General features: G+C 51.9%; 3 protein-coding genes across 3 annotated transcripts; all 3 read left to right on the top strand.

Moving 5' to 3' along the window:
- Nucleotides 1-108: 108 nt before the first annotated feature.
- On the top strand, nucleotides 109-2,770 carry LOC133270895 (protocadherin beta-15-like). The gene has a single exon (XM_061456483.1). The coding sequence runs from the start codon at nucleotides 177-179 to the stop codon at nucleotides 2,616-2,618; it is 2,442 nt and encodes an 813-aa protein (XP_061312467.1). The 5' UTR covers nucleotides 109-176; the 3' UTR covers nucleotides 2,619-2,770.
- A 4,275-nt stretch (nucleotides 2,771-7,045) lies between these two features.
- On the top strand, nucleotides 7,046-9,546 carry LOC133271244 (protocadherin beta-15-like). Its single transcript, XM_061457190.1, has one exon. The coding sequence runs from the start codon at nucleotides 7,114-7,116 to the stop codon at nucleotides 9,544-9,546; it is 2,433 nt and encodes an 810-aa protein (XP_061313174.1). The 5' UTR covers nucleotides 7,046-7,113.
- A 5,554-nt stretch (nucleotides 9,547-15,100) lies between these two features.
- Nucleotides 15,101-17,671, top strand: LOC133270900 (protocadherin beta-15-like). The gene has a single exon (XM_061456489.1). The coding sequence runs from the start codon at nucleotides 15,157-15,159 to the stop codon at nucleotides 17,596-17,598; it is 2,442 nt and encodes an 813-aa protein (XP_061312473.1). The 5' UTR covers nucleotides 15,101-15,156; the 3' UTR covers nucleotides 17,599-17,671.
- The last annotated feature ends 330 nt before the right edge of the window (nucleotides 17,672-18,001 follow it).

The raw sequence follows: 18,001 nt of genomic DNA, 5'->3' as shown, positions 1-18,001 counted from the left end.
CGGCGGAGAGCGTTTTTCCGCGCCACCGGCTGCCGGGACACGCCGGCAGCGCTCCGGGCCGCCAACCGGAGTCGGACAGAGGAAGGGCGCACGCTGACCGCGCTGCAGCCAGGCTCCGCTTGCCGCAGAGGATTGCGCGAGCCATCCCCGACACGGAGGCTGTTCGCGGCTCCGCCATGGCGACCGCAAGGCAAGTGCTCTGTCTCTGTGCTTTCCTCTCCCTGCCGCACGCTCGCGCCGAGCCCATCCGCTACTCCGTAGCCGAGGAGAGCGAGAGCGGCTCCGTGGTAGCCAACGTGGCGGAGGACGCGGGGCTGGCCCCGGCGCAGCTCTCGGCTCGCCGCGCCCGCCTGCTCTCGGAGGACGGCCGGCAGCACCTTCGCTTAGAGCCGGGCACCGGCCGCCTCGTCGTGGCCGAGAGGCTGGACCGCGAGGAGCTGTGCGGCCAGTCCGCTACGTGCACTCTGCCCTTCGAGCTCCTGTTGGCAAACCCCGTGCAGTTCTTTCGGGTGGAGGTGGGCGTGGAGGACATCAATGACCACGCGCCCGTTTTCCCAGAGGAACGGGTCACTCTTAAGATACCTGAAACGAGCAACCCTGGCTCTCGTTTCCCTTTGGAGGTTGCTCAGGACCTGGATGTTGGCAGCAACAGCATCCAGGCTTACAGCATAGCTCCTGAGAGCAAGTACTTTGGTATTGATTTGGGGAGTCAAGTTAAGGGCAAGAAGTATGTGGAATTGGTCCTGGAAAAGCCACTCGACAGGGAGGAGAAGGCAGAGATGGATTTCAGTCTCATTGCCATGGATGGGGGCTCTCCACCCAGGAGTGGAACCACCCAAATCCATGTTGTCATTCTAGATGTAAATGACAACGCTCCAGCCTTTTTGCAGGAGATTTATGTTGGGCAGGTTTTGGAAAATGCCCCAGAGGGCTCTGTGGTTCTCAGAGTAGTGGCAACCGATCGTGATGCAGGAGTTAATGGGGACATCTCCTATCAGATCAGCCAAGCAGGAGGACAGAGCCACTCGGCATTTGAGATTGACACCAGGAGTGGTGAAATTAAACTCACAAAGCCTTTGGACTTTGAGACAGCAGAGAATCATGAGCTCAGTGTGCGGGCCACAGATGGTGGGGGCCTCTCAGGAATTTGCAGAGTGTTGGTGGAGGTGGTGGATGTGAATGACAATGCACCGGAACTCATGGTCAGTTCCTTCAGCAGCCCAATCCCTGAGGATGCATTGCCTGGGACAGTCGTCGCCCTCTTTACTGTCAGGGATCGGGATTCTGGTTCCAATGGGAAGATCTCCTGTGCCCTTGAGGACCAGCAGTCATTCTCCCTGCGGCCAGCCTATAAGAATTACTTTGAGCTTGTGACTGTCAGTGCACTGGACAGGGAGGAGACGGCACGATACATCCTCACAGTCACAGCAGCAGACACGGGGTCACCTCCTCTCACAACCACCCACACCTTCACAGTGGACATCTCTGATGTGAATGACAACGCCCCTGTGTTCAACCAGACATCGTACACCATGTATGTACGTGAGAATAATGTTCCCACAGTGCTTGTTGGGACTGTTGGTGCTGTAGATGCCGACATGGGGCCTAATGCCAAGGTGACCTATTCCCTGATCCCAGCCCACCCTACACAGCAGCCTTCCTGCTCCTGCATCTCTGTGAACTCTGAGAATGGGGATGTGTTTGTGCTGCGGCCCCTGGACTATGAGCAGGTGAGGCAGATCGAGGTCATGGTGAGTGCCTCTGATGCGGGGTCACCACCTCTCAGCACCAATGTCACCATCTGCCTTGTTGTGGTAGACGAGAATGACAATGCTCCACTGGTGCTTTACCCCTCACAGGACAGCAGCTCTCCATCCAGTGAGCTGGTTCCTGTTATGGCTGAGGCAGGCTACCTCATCACCAAAGTGGTGGCTGTTGATGCTGACTCAGGGCAGAACTCGTGGCTCTCCTACCACCTGCTGAGGGCCTCTGATCCTGGACTGTTTGTGGTGGGTGCCCAAAGTGGGGAGGTGCGACTGAGGAGATCGGTGACAGAGAGAGATGCTGTGAAGCAGAAGCTCGTCGTACTGGTGCGAGACAATGGGCAGCCACCACTGTCAGCCACTGCGGCAATGAGTGCACTCCTGCTCAGTGACTTCTCGGACATGCGCCTGCCACACAGCAGTCTGACCACAGAGGATGAGGGCAGCTCCCTGACAATCTATTTAATTATTTCTTTGGTTTTTGTCTCTCTCCTCTTCCTCGTGTCCACAGCAACCTTCATCACTCACAAGGTGTGCAAGAGAAAGGAGCTGAAGGATGGGCATGTGCTTTATGGTGCCAGCAACTTGCAGAGCAGCCTGGCTGATGGGGCTGCTGCAGGGACCCTGCCCCATGCCTATTGCTATGAGATCAGCCTCACAACGGGCTCTGGCAACAGCGAGTTCAAGTTCTTGAAGCCCATCCTCCCCAGCCTGCCACCACAGCTTCATGCCACAGGTGGGGGTACCAACAGTGAGCAAAGTTTCCCCTGTGGCACTCTCACTGCAGAGGACGCGGCACCAGACAACCCTGGGATGCTTTCTGCAGAGCAGTTCAATAGTCTTTCTTTTAACTAGCATGGTGTTGGCAAAGAGGTTTCGTGTTTCATGACAGGAAGGGATCCCTGCTAGGACATGTGGCAATGTGACCTCCAGAGTAAATCTGTATTTACAGTTGACATCAGTGACTTCCCATGAAGACAATGTGACAAATAATACTGACTTCACCTCCCCAAAAACCCCAAGCAAACAAAAAAAGTACAAATCCAACAAAAGAAACTAAAGGTCTCTCAAGAAATCACGTTTCTGCTCTGTGCAGCCATGTCTGAATTGCTTTCAGATTAGGATTAGTGCCAGGACCCCAGGCAAATTCTTGTCTCAGTTGCTGGCAGGCAACACTTTGGACCAGCTCCTTTGTGCTGTAACACAATGGCGTGGTGGGGTAGACAAACAACTTCACTCAAATGTGTGTGTCAGGAAAGCAAGGACATTGTGAGTACTGTGTGACAATGTATGATCATAGGGCTCTTTCTTCTCTGCATGTCTCTGAGATGGGTGGGCTCTCTATTTTTTTCCTTCTGGTCACTGTGTCTGTGCGTACAGCTGTGTCTGCTTATGCTGCACAAGGGCTACACATCAAAGTAGGCAGATGCTCCCATCCAGCCATTGAAATTCCAGCCCAGCATGAAGAAAGATATTTTTGGATTTTTAGTAGAAAACTCTCATAGTCTCTAGGGGAGAGCAGCAGAACAATTTCTTTTTCCTTTGGAACTCCACAAGGATTTCCCTGTTTGGTCAAGCTGATTTTCTGCTCCGCGTGCTTGACTTTTGGCACAGTGGAATTGCCTTCTAGTAGACTGTAACCATACAGAGCTATGAGAATGTTCCTTAAAGAAGATTGTAAAGAAACTCCACAAGTTGTTTTAAGGAACTTTCTCTGAAGGTAGCATCAAGATCAAATCTGAAAATGAACTCTGACTTTGTTATCGTCATTGTTGTTCCTGGATTCGGAGGTTTCTTGATGGGAGTGGAAAGCTGTTATGCTATGATTTTCTGTGTTTTAGAGCATTTGCATTGTCCTTTATATCTTTTCTCCCTCTGCTCTGTGACTACATTTGAAGATTGTCTTGCCTCTTCCTCTTAAGGAGGAATGTCACTCCCACATGTAATTAAGAAAAGATTGTTTAAAAGAAAGCATGATACAGGATATTGGGAAACCCTCATGCTGTGTTGTGCTGCAGTTATAAGCTGAGCTGTTGTAACATGGGAGACCCTTGTGTGTAAAAGCAAAATAAAGAGAACGCTTCAATGCTTTGTGTGGAGCCAGTCACATCTGTAGGGCTGTCCTTCCTGTGAAAGTTCTGTCACAGTTTCCAAAGGGCCAGGAGTGTTTTTTCCGTGTTGTCCCTTGGCCGAGTTAAGGTTGAGTGGGTACAATTCTTGAACTGGGAGATGTTGCCAGTAGAGCCTTCAGAAAGTTATGAGCAGGGAATTGCTGCCATTCCTCTACAGGTCTCCTCGGTACTGTTGCTGTTATATGCAGATCAAGAATACCAGGCCCCCTCCTTCCCAGAGACCCTGGGTTTGCTTTGACGTCTGCAAAGCAGGGAGGTGGGGAGAGTGACCTGCCCTACTCTCCTGACTTCTGCAGATGGCAACTGTGAGGCTTTCCAGAACAAAGTGTGACACTGAAAGTGGAGTTTCAGAAGATGGATGTCACAAAGATGGCATCCCTGTTCTTTTGGAAGTGTTTATGGTGTTTGTGGGAACTCCATGAGGTGGGCATTTGGTGAGCAAAAACAGTGACCAGGGAGAGGCTTCTCTACAGAAATCTCAGCCTTCTCTAGCATCAATGATCAAGCCACGAAGGGCAAGTAATGGACTGGGAGAATGATGACAACCCACTGTAGAGATGATCAGGTTGGAGACCAACTAAAGGAACATAAAGCTGCAGAAATACATGGGACTTGAAGAGATGCAATAGTCAATATATTATCCATCCTGCTTCAGAAGTCATGGCAGTCAGAGGATCCCAGTGACAGAAAAATGGGAGACATAACCCCGATATTTACAAAGGGAAAAAGCCAGGAAACTACAAGTCAGTCACCTCATTGCCCAGCAAGATCATGGACCAGATCTCCCTGGAATGCATGCAAAGGCTCATGGAATGTGATTGGTGCCTGCCGACATGGCCTCACTAACATCCCTGAACAATTTGATGGCCTTCCACAATAGGGTTATGACACTGCTCCATAAGGGAAGACCGAATGCTGTCATCTACTTGGACTTGGGCAAAGGCTTGACTGTCCCACATAACACCCTTCTTAAATTGGAGAAGTATTTATATGATGTATCTACTTGGAATGGATATGGAATTGGAAGGATAATTGCACTCAAAGGTGGTTAATGACTCGATGTCCAAGTGACAAGTTGTCTTGCTTGATGCAAAATTAACTTGACCCATTGTGTGCTTGCAAGGTAGGACATGGATCTGTTGGAGTGAGTTGGATTGACTCCAGACAAGGGCCACAAAGATGATTAGATGGCTGGAGCAATTCTCTTATGAGGAAACCCTGAGAGAGCTGGAGTTGTCCAGCCTGGACAACAGAAGGCTCAAGGAGGCTTTAGAGCAGCCTTCCTAAAGGGCCTGTACAAGTTCATGTAGTGATAGAACAAGTGGATATGGCTTTACATTAGATATTATGTTCTTCCTTGTAGGATTGGTAAGGAACTGGAACAGGTTACCCAGAGAAGTGATGGATGTCCCATGTATGGTCAGGTTGGATGGGGCTTTGTGGAACTTTTCTGGTGGAATGTGTCCCTTTGTGTCCATTGCAGGGCAGGTTGGAACTAAATGATCTTTAAAGACCCTTCCAAACAAAACCATTCGAGGATTCTGTGATTCTATGACATGCAGAGGACTACAGCCATCCCTTCTGCATGGCTCCACTATTCAATCATCCTGAGTGAAACAGAATGACTTGGTAAGAATCCCTGAAAATCAAGTCCAATGATTAACACTGCCAAAGACACCACAAAACCATGCCCCAAAGTGCCATGTCCAGGGATGATGACTCAACCACTTCCCTGCACTTCCCTGCAAACCCATTTGGTGAAGAAATCTAACATCCAATCTAGACCTTCCTGGCACAAATTGAGGCCATTCACATTCTGTACTTACAAGAAGAGACCAACTCCAACCTAGCTACAATTTTGTTTCAAGCGTGAGCCTTGGCTATCCTGTGCTGTGTTGTATTGCACAAATCCTTTAGCAGCAGAAGAAATTCAGCTCATTTTAAGTAAGGAACCTATAGTGAACACCCAGTTGCTACTGGTGAGAAAGCCACCTGTGATCAGTAAGTCCACATAGAACTTCTTGGGACAATGGAAAAGTTGCTGCTCTCTGGCAGGAAAGCTCTAAACTGGCTTGAAGGAGTGGCAAGGGAGTACTCTTTTCCCTAAGTGGGGTCATGCAGTGCCTGGCTGGAGTCCTGCCTGAAGCTACTCTGCTCAGGGTTCTCCACATCCAAACAGACATAGGCTTATGGATACTAATCTCCTCCAATAGAACACCTGTAAGAAACGGAGTTGTGAAAGACATTTGAGAAGGTAGGAGTGTCTCTCCTCCGAAGATCACAAGGAACCAGCACCACGTAACCGACTGCTTCTCGGGTCATTCCAGCTGGATGGGACAGGTGTCTGATGCAGTGCACAACTACAAGATGTATCACAGTTTCTACCCGAGAGAAGGACTCTCCAGGACTCGAGCACCTGCAAGTACTGCTGTGCATTCCTGAGGGCTCGTCGAAGATTCCCTTTAGGAAGCATTGTGGTGAGCATGCTGTCCTGGGCGCAGGCACTTCCCGTGCCTTTGCAAGCACGGCCACCCTTGGCATCATCCCACTGGATGGCTTCTCCCCCGCCTTGCGCCAACTCTGCCTGCTCCTCCGTGTCCGGATTCAGCCTTGTGGCAGCCTGGCTGTGCACTGGTCTCCACCGGGACGTCGCCGGAGGACTCTGGACAGCGGAGGAACCCGCGGGGCAGCTGCCGGTGATGCCCAGAGTCTTAGGGATGAGCGGCGGCCCCACAGGGCTCTCGGCTCTCCTGACCGGCTCTGCTGTCCCCTGCGCGGTGTTCGAGCATCCTGCCGCGAAGTCCCAATGTGGGTGAGCGCCCGACAGTCGCCTATGTCCGCACGGGTCCGTGTGCTGGGGCAAGCCGACAGCGCGGGCAGCGGGCGGAGACGGGCGCAGTCCCGTCTCGGGCCGCAGGGTGGTGCTGCCGGCCAAGGCGATGCGCAGAGGCTTTGGGAGGGGAGCCGGAGGAGCCCACCCTGGCTCTGCCCAGCCCAAAGCAGACGAGTCGAACACAGCAAAGCTAAGCGGAGGTGGGCAGCCGGCGGAGAGCGTTTTTCCGCGCCACCGGCTGCCGGGACACGCCGGCAGCGCTCCGGGCCGCCAACCGGAGTCGGACAGAGGAAGGGCGCACGCTGACCGCGCTGCAGCCAGGCTCCGCTTGCCGCAGAGGATTGCGCGAGCCATCCCCGACACGGAGGCTGTTCGCGGCTCCGCCATGGCGACCGCAAGGCAAGTGCTCTGTCTCTGTGCTTTCCTCTCCCTGCCGCACGCTCGCGCCGAGCCCATCCGCTACTCCGTAGCCGAGGAGAGCGAGAGCGGCTCCGTGGTAGCCAACGTGGCGGAGGACGCGGGGCTGGCCCCGGCGCAGCTCTCGGCTCGCCGCGCCCGCCTGCTCTCGGAGGACGGCCGGCAGCACCTTCGCTTAGAGCCGGGCACCGGCCGCCTCGTCGTGGCCGAGAGGCTGGACCGCGAGGAGCTGTGCGGCCAGTCCGCTACGTGCACTCTGCCCTTCGAGCTCCTGTTGGCAAACCCCGTGCAGTTCTTTCGGGTGGAGGTGGGCGTGGAGGACATCAATGACCACGCGCCCGTTTTCCCAGAGGAACGGGTCACTCTTAAGATACCTGAAACGAGCAACCCTGGCTCTCGTTTCCCTTTGGAGGTTGCTCAGGACCTGGATGTTGGCAGCAACAGCATCCAGGCTTACAGCATAGCTCCTGAGAGCAAGTACTTTGGTATTGATTTGGGGAGTCAAGTTAAGGGCAAGAAGTATGTGGAATTGGTCCTGGAAAAGCCACTCGACAGGGAGGAGAAGGCAGAGATGGATTTCAGTCTCATTGCCATGGATGGGGGCTCTCCACCCAGGAGTGGAACCACCCAAATCCATGTTGTCATTCTAGATGTAAATGACAACGCTCCAGCCTTTTTGCAGGAGATTTATGTTGGGCAGGTTTTGGAAAATGCCCCAGAGGGCTCTGTGGTTCTCAGAGTAGTGGCAACCGATCGTGATGCAGGAGTTAATGGGGACATCTCCTATCAGATCAGCCAAGCAGGAGGACAGAGCCACTCGGCATTTGAGATTGACACCAGGAGTGGTGAAATTAAACTCACAAAGCCTTTGGACTTTGAGACAGCAGAGAATCATGAGCTCAGTGTGCGGGCCACAGATGGTGGGGGCCTCTCAGGAATTTGCAGAGTGTTGGTGGAGGTGGTGGATGTGAATGACAATGCACCGGAACTCATGGTCAGTTCCTTCAGCAGCCCAATCCCTGAGGATGCATTGCCTGGGACAGTCGTCGCCCTCTTTACTGTCAGGGATCGGGATTCTGGTTCCAATGGGAAGATCTCCTGTGCCCTTGAGGACCAGCAGTCATTCTCCCTGCGGCCAGCCTATAAGAATTACTTTGAGCTTGTGACCGTCAGTGCACTGGACAGGGAGGAGACGGCACGATACATCCTCACAGTCACAGCAGCAGACGCGGGGTCACCTCCTCTCACAACCACCCACACCTTCACAGTGGACATCTCTGATGTGAACGACAACGCACCTGTGTTCAACCAGACATCGTACACCATGTATGTACGTGAGAATAATGTTCCCACAGTGCTTGTTGGGACTGTTGGTGCTGTAGATGCCGACATGGGGCCTAATGCCAAGGTGACCTATTCCCTGATCCCAGCCCACCCTACACAGCAGCCTTCCTGCTCCTGCATCTCTGTGAACTCTGAGAATGGGGATGTGTTTGTGCTGCGGCCCCTGGACTATGAGCAGGTGAGGCAGATCGAGGTCATGGTGAGTGCCTCTGATGCGGGGTCACCACCTCTCAGCGCCAATGTCACCATCTGCCTTGTTGTGGTAGACGAGAATGACAATGCCCCACTGGTGCTTTACCCCTCACAGGACAGCAGCTCTCCCTCCAGTGAGCTGGTTCCTGTTATGGCTGAGGCAGGCTACCTCATCACCAAAGTGGTGGCTGTTGATGCTGACTCAGGGCAGAACTCGTGGCTCTCCTACCACCTGCTGAGGGCCTCTGATCCTGGACTGTTTGTGGTGGGTGCTCAAAGTGGGGAGGTGCGACTGAGGAGATCGGTGACAGAGAGAGATGCTGTGAAGCAGAAGCTCGTCATACTGGTGCGAGACAATGGGCAGCCACCACTGTCAGCCACTGCAGCAATGAGTGCACTCCTGCTCAGTGACTTCTCGGAAGTGCACCTGCCACACAGCAGCCTGATCACGGAGGATGAGGGCAGCTCCCTGACAATCTATTTAATAATTTCGTTGGTTTTTGTCTCACTCCTCTTCCTTGTGTCCACAGCAGCCTTCATCTCTCACAAGGTGTGCAAGAGAAAGGAGCTGAAGGATGGGCATGTGCTTTATGGTGCCAGCAACTTGCAGAGCAGCCTGGCTGATGGGGCTGCTGCAGGGACCCTGCCCCATGCCTATTGCTATGAGATCAGCCTTACAACAGGCTCAGGCAACAGCGAGTTCAAGTTCCTGAAGCCCATCCTCCCCAGCCTGCCACCACAGCTCCATGCCACTGGTGGGGTTACCAACAATGAACAAGATTTCCCATGTGTTCCTCTCACTGCAGAGGACGTGGCACCAGACAACCCTGGGTTACGTTCTGCAGAACAGTTCGTCTTTAACTAACATGGTGTTGGCACAGCCAGAGTCTTCACATCTCATGACTCAAAGGCTTCCTTACCAGGGCGTGTGGCATTGGTGCCTCCAGAGTTAATTTGCTGTTGGCATTAGCAATTTCCCAGAAAGTGAGAAAAAAGTGACTTCTCCCACAAAAATACTAAAACCTAACAAAACTTAACAAAAGAGACTAGTGCTCCCTTATTCAGGAAATGGCATGTTTCTGCTCTGTTACTGCTATTTCTGAAATGCTTTGAGAGTGGTTTTATTTCCAGGACCCAGCTAAGTTCTTAGCTCCCTTACTGGCAGGCAAGACCATGGACCACTTCCTCTGTGTTGTAACACAGTGGTGCAGTCGGACAAACTGCAACCTTCCTGAAATGCTCGTAGCCCTCCTCATGGGTCAGGATATGAAGGACATTGCGGGTACTGTGTGACAATGTGATATGACCACGGGGCTCTTTCTCCTCTGGGTTCGGGATGTCTCTGTCTGAGATGGGGAACTGTGTGTGTTTTTCCTTCTGGATGGTGTCTGTCCATACAGTTGTGCATCTGCCTATGCTGCACAAGGGCTTCCCATTGAAGCAGGCAGTTGCTTCAATCCTGCCATTTAGATTCCAGTGAAGCAGGAAGAAATATATTTTGACTCTTTGAGTACAACAGTCTATCTCTAGGGGAGAGCAGAAAAATACACAAGGTCTTCCCTAGGCCCATAATGGATGTTTAGGTGATCTGTCTCTTGGGTTCCTTGGAAAATACAGCACAAATGGTATTGGAATCTTATGAACCAGACTAGACTAGAAGTATTTAATTTGAAGGGACCTACAGTGATCATCTGGTCCAACTGCTTGATCGTTTTAGGGCTGACCAGTTAAACTATGATTTTAATGGCATTTTACAAATGCCTGTTAAACACAGGCTTGGGACATTGACCACCTCTCTAGGAAGCCTGTTCCCGTGTTTGACCACCCTTTCAGGAAAGAAATGCTTCCTGATATGATGTCTAAACATCCCTTGGCATGGCTTTAAAACGTTCCCATATGAGGTATCACTGGATATGAGGGAGAAAAGCTCAGTGTCTCCCTCTCTACTTCCCCTCCTTAGGAAGCTGGCCCTTACATGCTGCTTCAGTTTTGTGCAGTGTTTGATGCCAACAGGATGCAGTTTGCCCTCTTGGCTGCCAGGGCGCACTGCGGGCTCCTACTGAGCCTGCTGCACACCAGCACTCCCAGCAGCTCCCTTTCTGGAGGGCTGCCCTCCAGCCTCTCCTTGCCCAATTTACACTGAGATCCAGAAGAACTACATTCACCACTTTCTCTTCATCGAGGCAGGTGAACTTAGTACTCAGAGTGATCGTATTTTGTCCAGCAGCTGAGACCAACAGGTCTGTATTTGCCTGTCTTTCCTCATACCCTTCCTGCAGACTGGAAGAACATTAACTACCTTCAAGCCAGGAGCTTAGGGGACTGTCCTCTGTCTCAGGGGATTGGGCATCCCTGGGGGCTAATATTTTAATTAAGAATTGAGGCAAGAAAAGCACTGAATGGCTTCTTCATCCCTGTTACTCAGGGAGTGACCATCTTCCACAAGTACCGCTGTTTTCTTTCAAACTCCTCTTGCTATGAGCTTACTTACTTTAAAAGCCATTCCTGTTGCTCACCACAACAGTGGCCAGTTTCAATTCTGATCAGATTTTGGCCTTTCATGCCTTCTCCCTGCATATATGAACCACAGCTCTGCAAACTTCTTGCAAAGACTGACCTTGCTTCCAGAGATCTTTTAATTTCTTTTTCCTCTGGAGCGCCACAAGGGGCTGGTTTTCTGCCCCACATGCTTGACTTTTGGCACAGTCGAATTGTCTCATAAGTATATGGAGTTGTGAGATGTTCCTTGTCCTGGGGTGCTTTGTAAGGAAGCTCCACAAATTGCTTCAAGGGATTTTTTATGAAGGTAGAATTGAGATTAAATCAGAAAAGGGACATTGCATTTGTCCTTGTCATTCAAATTCAGAATTGTTTCTGAATTTGGAGGTTTATTGATGGGAGTGGAAAGATGTCCTGCTATGATTTTTGGGTTTAGAGCATTTGCATTCTTTTTGTCTTCCACTCTGTGAACTGTATTTGAGCAGACTGAATGCATGCATGTGGCATGGCATAGTGGGAAACCCTCATGCTGTGTTGTGCTGCAGTTATAAATTGTGCTATTTTAACTTGGGATACCCTTGTGTGTAAAAGCAAATAAAGAAAACACCCAAATGCTTTGTGTGGGGTCAGTTTTCTTTGTAGGGCTGTCTTTCTTGTGAAAAGTCAGTCGGTTTCCAAAGGGCCAGGAATGTTTTTTCCATGTCCCTTGGCTGAGGTAAGGTTGAGTGGGTACATTTCTTGAGTTGGGAGATGTTGCCAGCAGAGCCTTCAGAAAAGTAGTGGGAGTTACTGGTCAGCCTCTGTGGGTCTCAGTAGTGACCACCTGGCTGTGACGAGGCAGAGTTATATCCAGACAGGGGCAAGCTGACTCCTATAGTACCAGAGGCTCTGGATATGAAAAGCCCTCTCCAAAACATGGATGTGGGAGAGTGGCTTTCCCAACCCTCGTGACAGCTCCAGCTGCAGATGGCAACTGTGAGGCTTTTCAGAACAGTGTTTGTGACACTAGAGGTGTACAAGTTTCAGAAGATGTATGTCACAAAGATGGTATCCATGTTCCTTTGGAACTGTTTGGGGGTGCTCCGTGAGGTGGGCATTTGGTGAGCAAAACCAGAGACCAGGGAGAGGCTTCTCTCCAGAAATGCCTCAGTCTTCACTGGCAAGTGCTCCAGAATCAATGCCCATCACTAAGGGCAAGTCATAGGCTCTGATAATGATGAATGACCTGCTATAGATCAGGTTTGAGATCATCTAAGGGACTGTGAAGATGCAGAAATTCATGGGACCTGAAAAGATGCATGTGGCCAAGCTGCCAACCATCGTTTCAGAATTCTTGGCTGAGTGTTCCCACTGGTTGGAAAACAGGAAACATAACCCAAATTTTAACAGGGATAAAGGAAGAGGCAGGGAACTACAGGCCGATCAGTCTCACCTTGATGCCAAGAAAGATCGTTGAGCAGATGCCCCCAGAAACAGGGCAAAGGGTCATGGAATATTAGGATGTGATTGCGATTGCCCCTGAACTAATGCCTCTGAACAATTTGGTGGCTTTCTGCAGTGGAGTTATGGCACTGATGGATAATGGAAGAGAGAATGATGTCACGTACCTGGGCTTGCACAAAGACTTGGCACTGTCCCGAATTACATCCTCCCTAAACGAGAAGCATTTATATGGTGGATGGACGACTTGGTGGATATGGAATTGGAAGGATGATTACACTCAAAGATTTGTGGTTAATGCTCAATATCCAAGAGACAAGCTATGTTGATGCAAAGCTAAATGTGACCTGGCAATGTGTCTTCCAGCTCAGGCTACCAGCATATAAAGGATGTGGACCTATTGGATTGAGTCCAGATGAGGACCATGAAGATGATCAGCTGGCTGGAGCAGTGCTCCTATGAGGAAACTCTCAGAGAACTGGAGTTGTTCAGCCTGGAAAAGAGGAGGAGGCTTTAAATCAGCCTTCCTAAAGGGGGAGTACAAGCTTGTGTAGTGATAGGACAGGTGGAAATGGCTTTAAAATTAAAATACAGATGAGATCTTAGGAAGAAGTTCTGCCCTGTGAGGCTGGCAAGGCACCGGAACATGTTTCCCAGAGAAGTGGTGTACCACCTATTTCCAGGTTGGATGGGGCTTTGAGCAAGGCAGTCTAGTGGAATGTATCCCTGACCATGACAGGGGGTTGGACCTTTTGAAGGACATTTGAACGTCCCTTCCAAGCCAAACCATTCTAGGATTCTATGAAATGCAGAGGACTACAGCCATCCCTTCTGTAAGGCCCTGATAAAAAGGTAAGTGCTGAGTAAAGGCTCTACTGTCCAGTGAGCCTGAGCAGAATCATAGAAACATTTGCATTGGAAAAGATTTTAGAGGCCAGAGTCCAACAGTTTTTACACTGCTAAGAGCACCACAAAGCCATGTTCCAAAATGTCGTATCTAGGGATGGTGACTCACTTCTGGGCAGCCTTTGCCAATGCTTGAAAACCCTTTTGGTGAAGAAATGTCTCCTAACATGTCCAATCTAACATGACCTTTCTGGCACAAACAGGCCATTTCCTCACATTGTCTCTTCTTTCTTGCAAGAGGACAGATCCAGCCGCTTCACTACAAGCTCCTTTCAGGCACAGGCCTTGTCGTGTTGCACAAATCCTTTACCAAAAGGAGAAATTCAGCTCTTTCTAAGCAAGGAACCTGCAGGGAACTCCCAATTGCTACTGGTGAGAAAGCTACCTGTGAGCAACAAGTCCACATAGGAACAACTTCTCCTGGGGCAGTGGAAATTAACAGAAACTGCCCTCTGTCAGGAAAGTTCTAAACTGGCTAAAGGGCTGTCACGAGGTTACTCTTTTTCCCTGAGTAGGGTCTGCCTGGCATGAAGCGAGTGGCTCAAGTCCTGTGTGAACCTACTCTGCTCAGGGTTATCCACATCGAAACGGACATAGGATTAAGGATGCTAATCTCCTCCAATAGTGACAGCTGTAACAAATGGAGCTGTGAAAGACATCTGAAGGAGTCTGTCTCTCCTCCCGAGATCACAAAAAAACAGCACCTCCTGGTGTAAAGCTGCTGTTTCTCAGGTCATTCGAGCTGTAGGGTCTAGGTGTTGGAAGCAGTGCAAGTTTATCAGTTTTAATGAGATGGGAAAAGCCAACTTTCTGCACGGGAAGGACTGCATGCACTGCTGAACTTTCCCTAGGGCTCCTCGGAGGCGCCCTTTAGGAAGCAGTGCGATGGGCAGGAGTGGTCAAAGAGGCTATCCTGGGACACAGCACGCCCCGTGCTTCTGCAACCACCGCCACCCTCGGCATAGCCTCGCTGAACGGCTTCTGCGCCGCCTCTCGCCAGCGCGGTCTTCTCCTCCGTGTCCGGCCTCGTCTTTGCCGCAGCCACTAGTCAACGGCTCGCCTCCGGGACCTCTCCGGCAGCGGGGAAAGCCGCGGGGCCGCTGCCGCCTCTACCCGAGCCTTAGGGGTGCGGCAGCGGCCTCGCGGGGCTCTCCTTGCCCCACTCTGCCGTCCCTGGCGCTGTGTGCTCGTGTCCTGCCGAGGGGCCCCAGGGCGGGCGAGAACCCGGCAGCCGTGTGTGTGCGCACGGATCCGAGCGTCGGGGCGAGACGGCAACGCGGGGAACGGGCAGAGGCGGAAGGCGCAGTCCTGCCTCGGGCCGCAGGGTGGTGCTGCCGGCCAAGGCGATGCACAGCGGCTGCCAAAGGGGAGGTGGCTGAGCCCAGCTTGAGTCTGCCGAACCCACCCCCGGTCGAGCAGAGCCGAGCCAAACTCAAACCAGCCGAGCCGCAGCAGCGAACGGCAGTAAGCGGTGGAGAACGGTGCTCCGCGTCATCCGCTGCCGGGACACAGGTGCAGCGCTCCAAGAGCTATGAGACTCGGAGAGAAGGACGGTGCACGCTCGTCGCGCCGTTTACAGTGCAGGACTGCGCGGGCGATCCCCGACACGGAGGCTGTCCGCCGCCCCGCCATGGCGACCGCAAGGCAAGTGCTCTGTCTCTGTGCTTTCCTCTCCCTGCCGCACGCTCGCGCCGAGCCCATCCGCTACTCCGTAGCCGAGGAGAGCGAGAGCGGCTCCGTGGTAGCCAACGTGGCGGAGGACGCGGGGCTGGCCCCGGCGCAGCTCTCGGCTCGCCGCGCCCGCCTGCTCTCGGAGGACGGCCGGCAGCACCTTCGCTTAGAGCCGGGCACCGGCCGCCTCGTCGTGGCCGAGAGGCTGGACCGCGAGGAGCTGTGCGGCCAGTCCGCTACGTGCACTCTGCCCTTCGAGCTCCTGTTGGCAAACCCCGTGCAGTTCTTTCGGGTGGAGGTGGGCGTGGAGGACATCAATGACCACGCGCCCGTTTTCCCAGAGGAACGGGTCACTCTTAAGATACCTGAAACGAGCAACCCTGGCTCTCGTTTCCCTTTGGAGGTGGCTCAGGACCTGGATGTTGGCAGCAACAGCATCCAGGCTTACAGCATCGCTCCCGAAAATGAGTACTTTAGTGTTGACTTGAGCAGTCGAAGTGACAGTGACCAATATATTGAACTTGTTTTGGAAAAGCCACTCGACAGGGAGGAGAAGGCAGAGATGGATTTCAGTCTCATTGCCATGGATGGAGGCTCTCCACCTAGGACTGGGACCACGCAAATCCACGTTGTCATTCTAGATGTAAATGACAATGCTCCCGTCTTCATGCAAGACCGATATATTGCACAGGTTTTGGAAAATGCCCCAGAGGGCTCTGTGGTTCTCAGAGTAGTGGCAACCGATCGTGATGCAGGAGTTAATGGGGACATCTCCTATCAGATCAGCCAAGCAGGAGGCCAGAGCCACTCAGCATTCGAGATTGACTCTAGGAGTGGTGAAATTAAACTCACAAAGCCTTTGGACTTTGAGGCAGCAGCAAAACATGAACTCAAAATTCGAGTTACAGATGGTGGAGGCCTCTCTGCAATCTGCAAAGTGGTGGTGGAAGTGTTGGATGTGAATGACAATGCACCAGAGGTGGTGGTCAATTCCTTCAGCAGCCCAATCCCTGAGGATGCATTGCCTGGGACAGTTGTCGCCCTGTTTACTGTCAAAGACCGGGATACTGGTTCCAATGGGAAGATCTCCTGTGCCCTTGACGACCAACTGTCATTCTCCCTGCGGCCAGCCTATAAGAATTACTTTGAGTTGGTGACTGTCAGTGCACTGGACAGGGAGGAGATGGCATGGTACATCCTCACAGTCACAGCAGCAGACGCAGGGTCACCTCCTCTCACAACCACCCACACCTTCACAGTGGACATCTCCGATGTAAATGACAATGCACCTGTGTTCAACCAGACATCATACACCATGTATGTACGAGAGAACAATGTCCCCACAGTGCTTGTTGGAACCATCAGTGCCACAGATGCTGACATGGGGCCGAATGCCAAGGTGACCTATTCCCTGATCCCAGCCCACCCTACACAGCAGCCTTCCTGCTCCTGCATCTCTGTGAACTCTGAAAATGGGGATGTGTTTGTGCTGCGGCCCCTGGACTATGAGCAGGTGAGGCAGATCGAGGTCATGTTGAGTGCCTCTGATGCGGGATCACCACCTCTCAGTGCCAATGTCACCATCCGTCTTGTTGTGGTGGATGAAAATGACAATGCCCCACTGGTGCTTTACCCCTCACAGGACAGCAGCCCTCCTTCCAGTGAGCTGGTTCCTGTTATGGCTGAGGCAGGCTACCTCATCACCAAAGTGGTGGCTGTTGATGCTGACTCAGGGCAGAACTCGTGGCTCTCCTACCACCTGCTGAGGGCCTCTGATCCTGGACTGTTTGTGGTGGGTGCTCAAAGTGGGGAGGTGCGACTGAGGAGATCGGTGACAGAGAGAGATGCTGTGAAGCAGAAGCTCGTCATACTGGTGCGAGACAACGGGCAGCCACCACTGTCAGCCACTGCGGCAATGAGTGCACTCCTGCTCAGTGACTTTTCGGATGTGCACCTGCCACACAGCAGCCTGGCCACAGAGGATGAGGGCAGCTCCCTGACAATCTATTTAATAATTTCCTTGGTTTTTGTCTCACTCCTCTTCCTCGTGTCCACAGCAGCCTTTGTCATTTGCAAGGTGTGCAAGAGAAAGGAGCTGAAGGATGGGCATGTGCTTTATGGTGCCAGCAACTTGCAGAGCAGCCTGGCTGATGGGGCTGCTGCAGGGACCCTGCCCCATGCCTATTGCTATGAGATCAGCCTTACAACAGGCTCGGGCAACAGCGAGTTCAAGTTCCTGAAGCCCATCCTCCCCAGCCTTCCTCCACAAGAGTGTGCCACAGGTGGGGTTACCAACAATGAACCTGATTTCTCATGTGATCCTCTCACCGTGGAGAACATGATACCAGACAGTCATGGGGTGCTCTCTGCAGAGCAGTTCAGTAGCCTTTCCTTTAAGTAGCAAAGTGTTGGCACAGCCAGAGGCTTTATGCCTTTTGATAAGAAGCAATCCAGACAAGCGGCAATGGTTCCTCCTGACAAATTCTGCATTTCCAGTTGGCATCAGTGTTTTCTCAGCAAGCCAAAGTCTGAAGAAAGGCTATCCTACAAAAAAACAGCCAAACGAAACTAATGCTTTACTGAGGAAATAGCATGTTTCAGCCGTGTTAGAACCACTTCTGAAATGCTTTAAGAGTGGGGTTGTTTACAGAAACCCCAGTTCTATTGCTGACAAGAACAACAGAGGGAGTACTGTAACAATGGCATGGATAGGCAGACAAATCACATCCTTACTGAAATGCATGTAGCCCTTTTCCTACATCAGGAAAGCAAGGAAACTGTACCATGTGACCATGGTTATGAAC

This window comes from Pezoporus flaviventris, unplaced genomic scaffold (assembly GCF_033815535.1).
Source record: "Pezoporus flaviventris isolate CSIRO_AGI_PZ_B2104156 unplaced genomic scaffold, CSIRO_AGI_Pfla_v1 ptg000023l, whole genome shotgun sequence".
Classification (NCBI taxonomy): Eukaryota; Metazoa; Chordata; class Aves; order Psittaciformes; family Psittacidae; genus Pezoporus; species Pezoporus flaviventris.
Note: the sequence above shows the minus strand (reverse complement) of the source record. Positions and strands in the feature narration are given on the sequence as shown.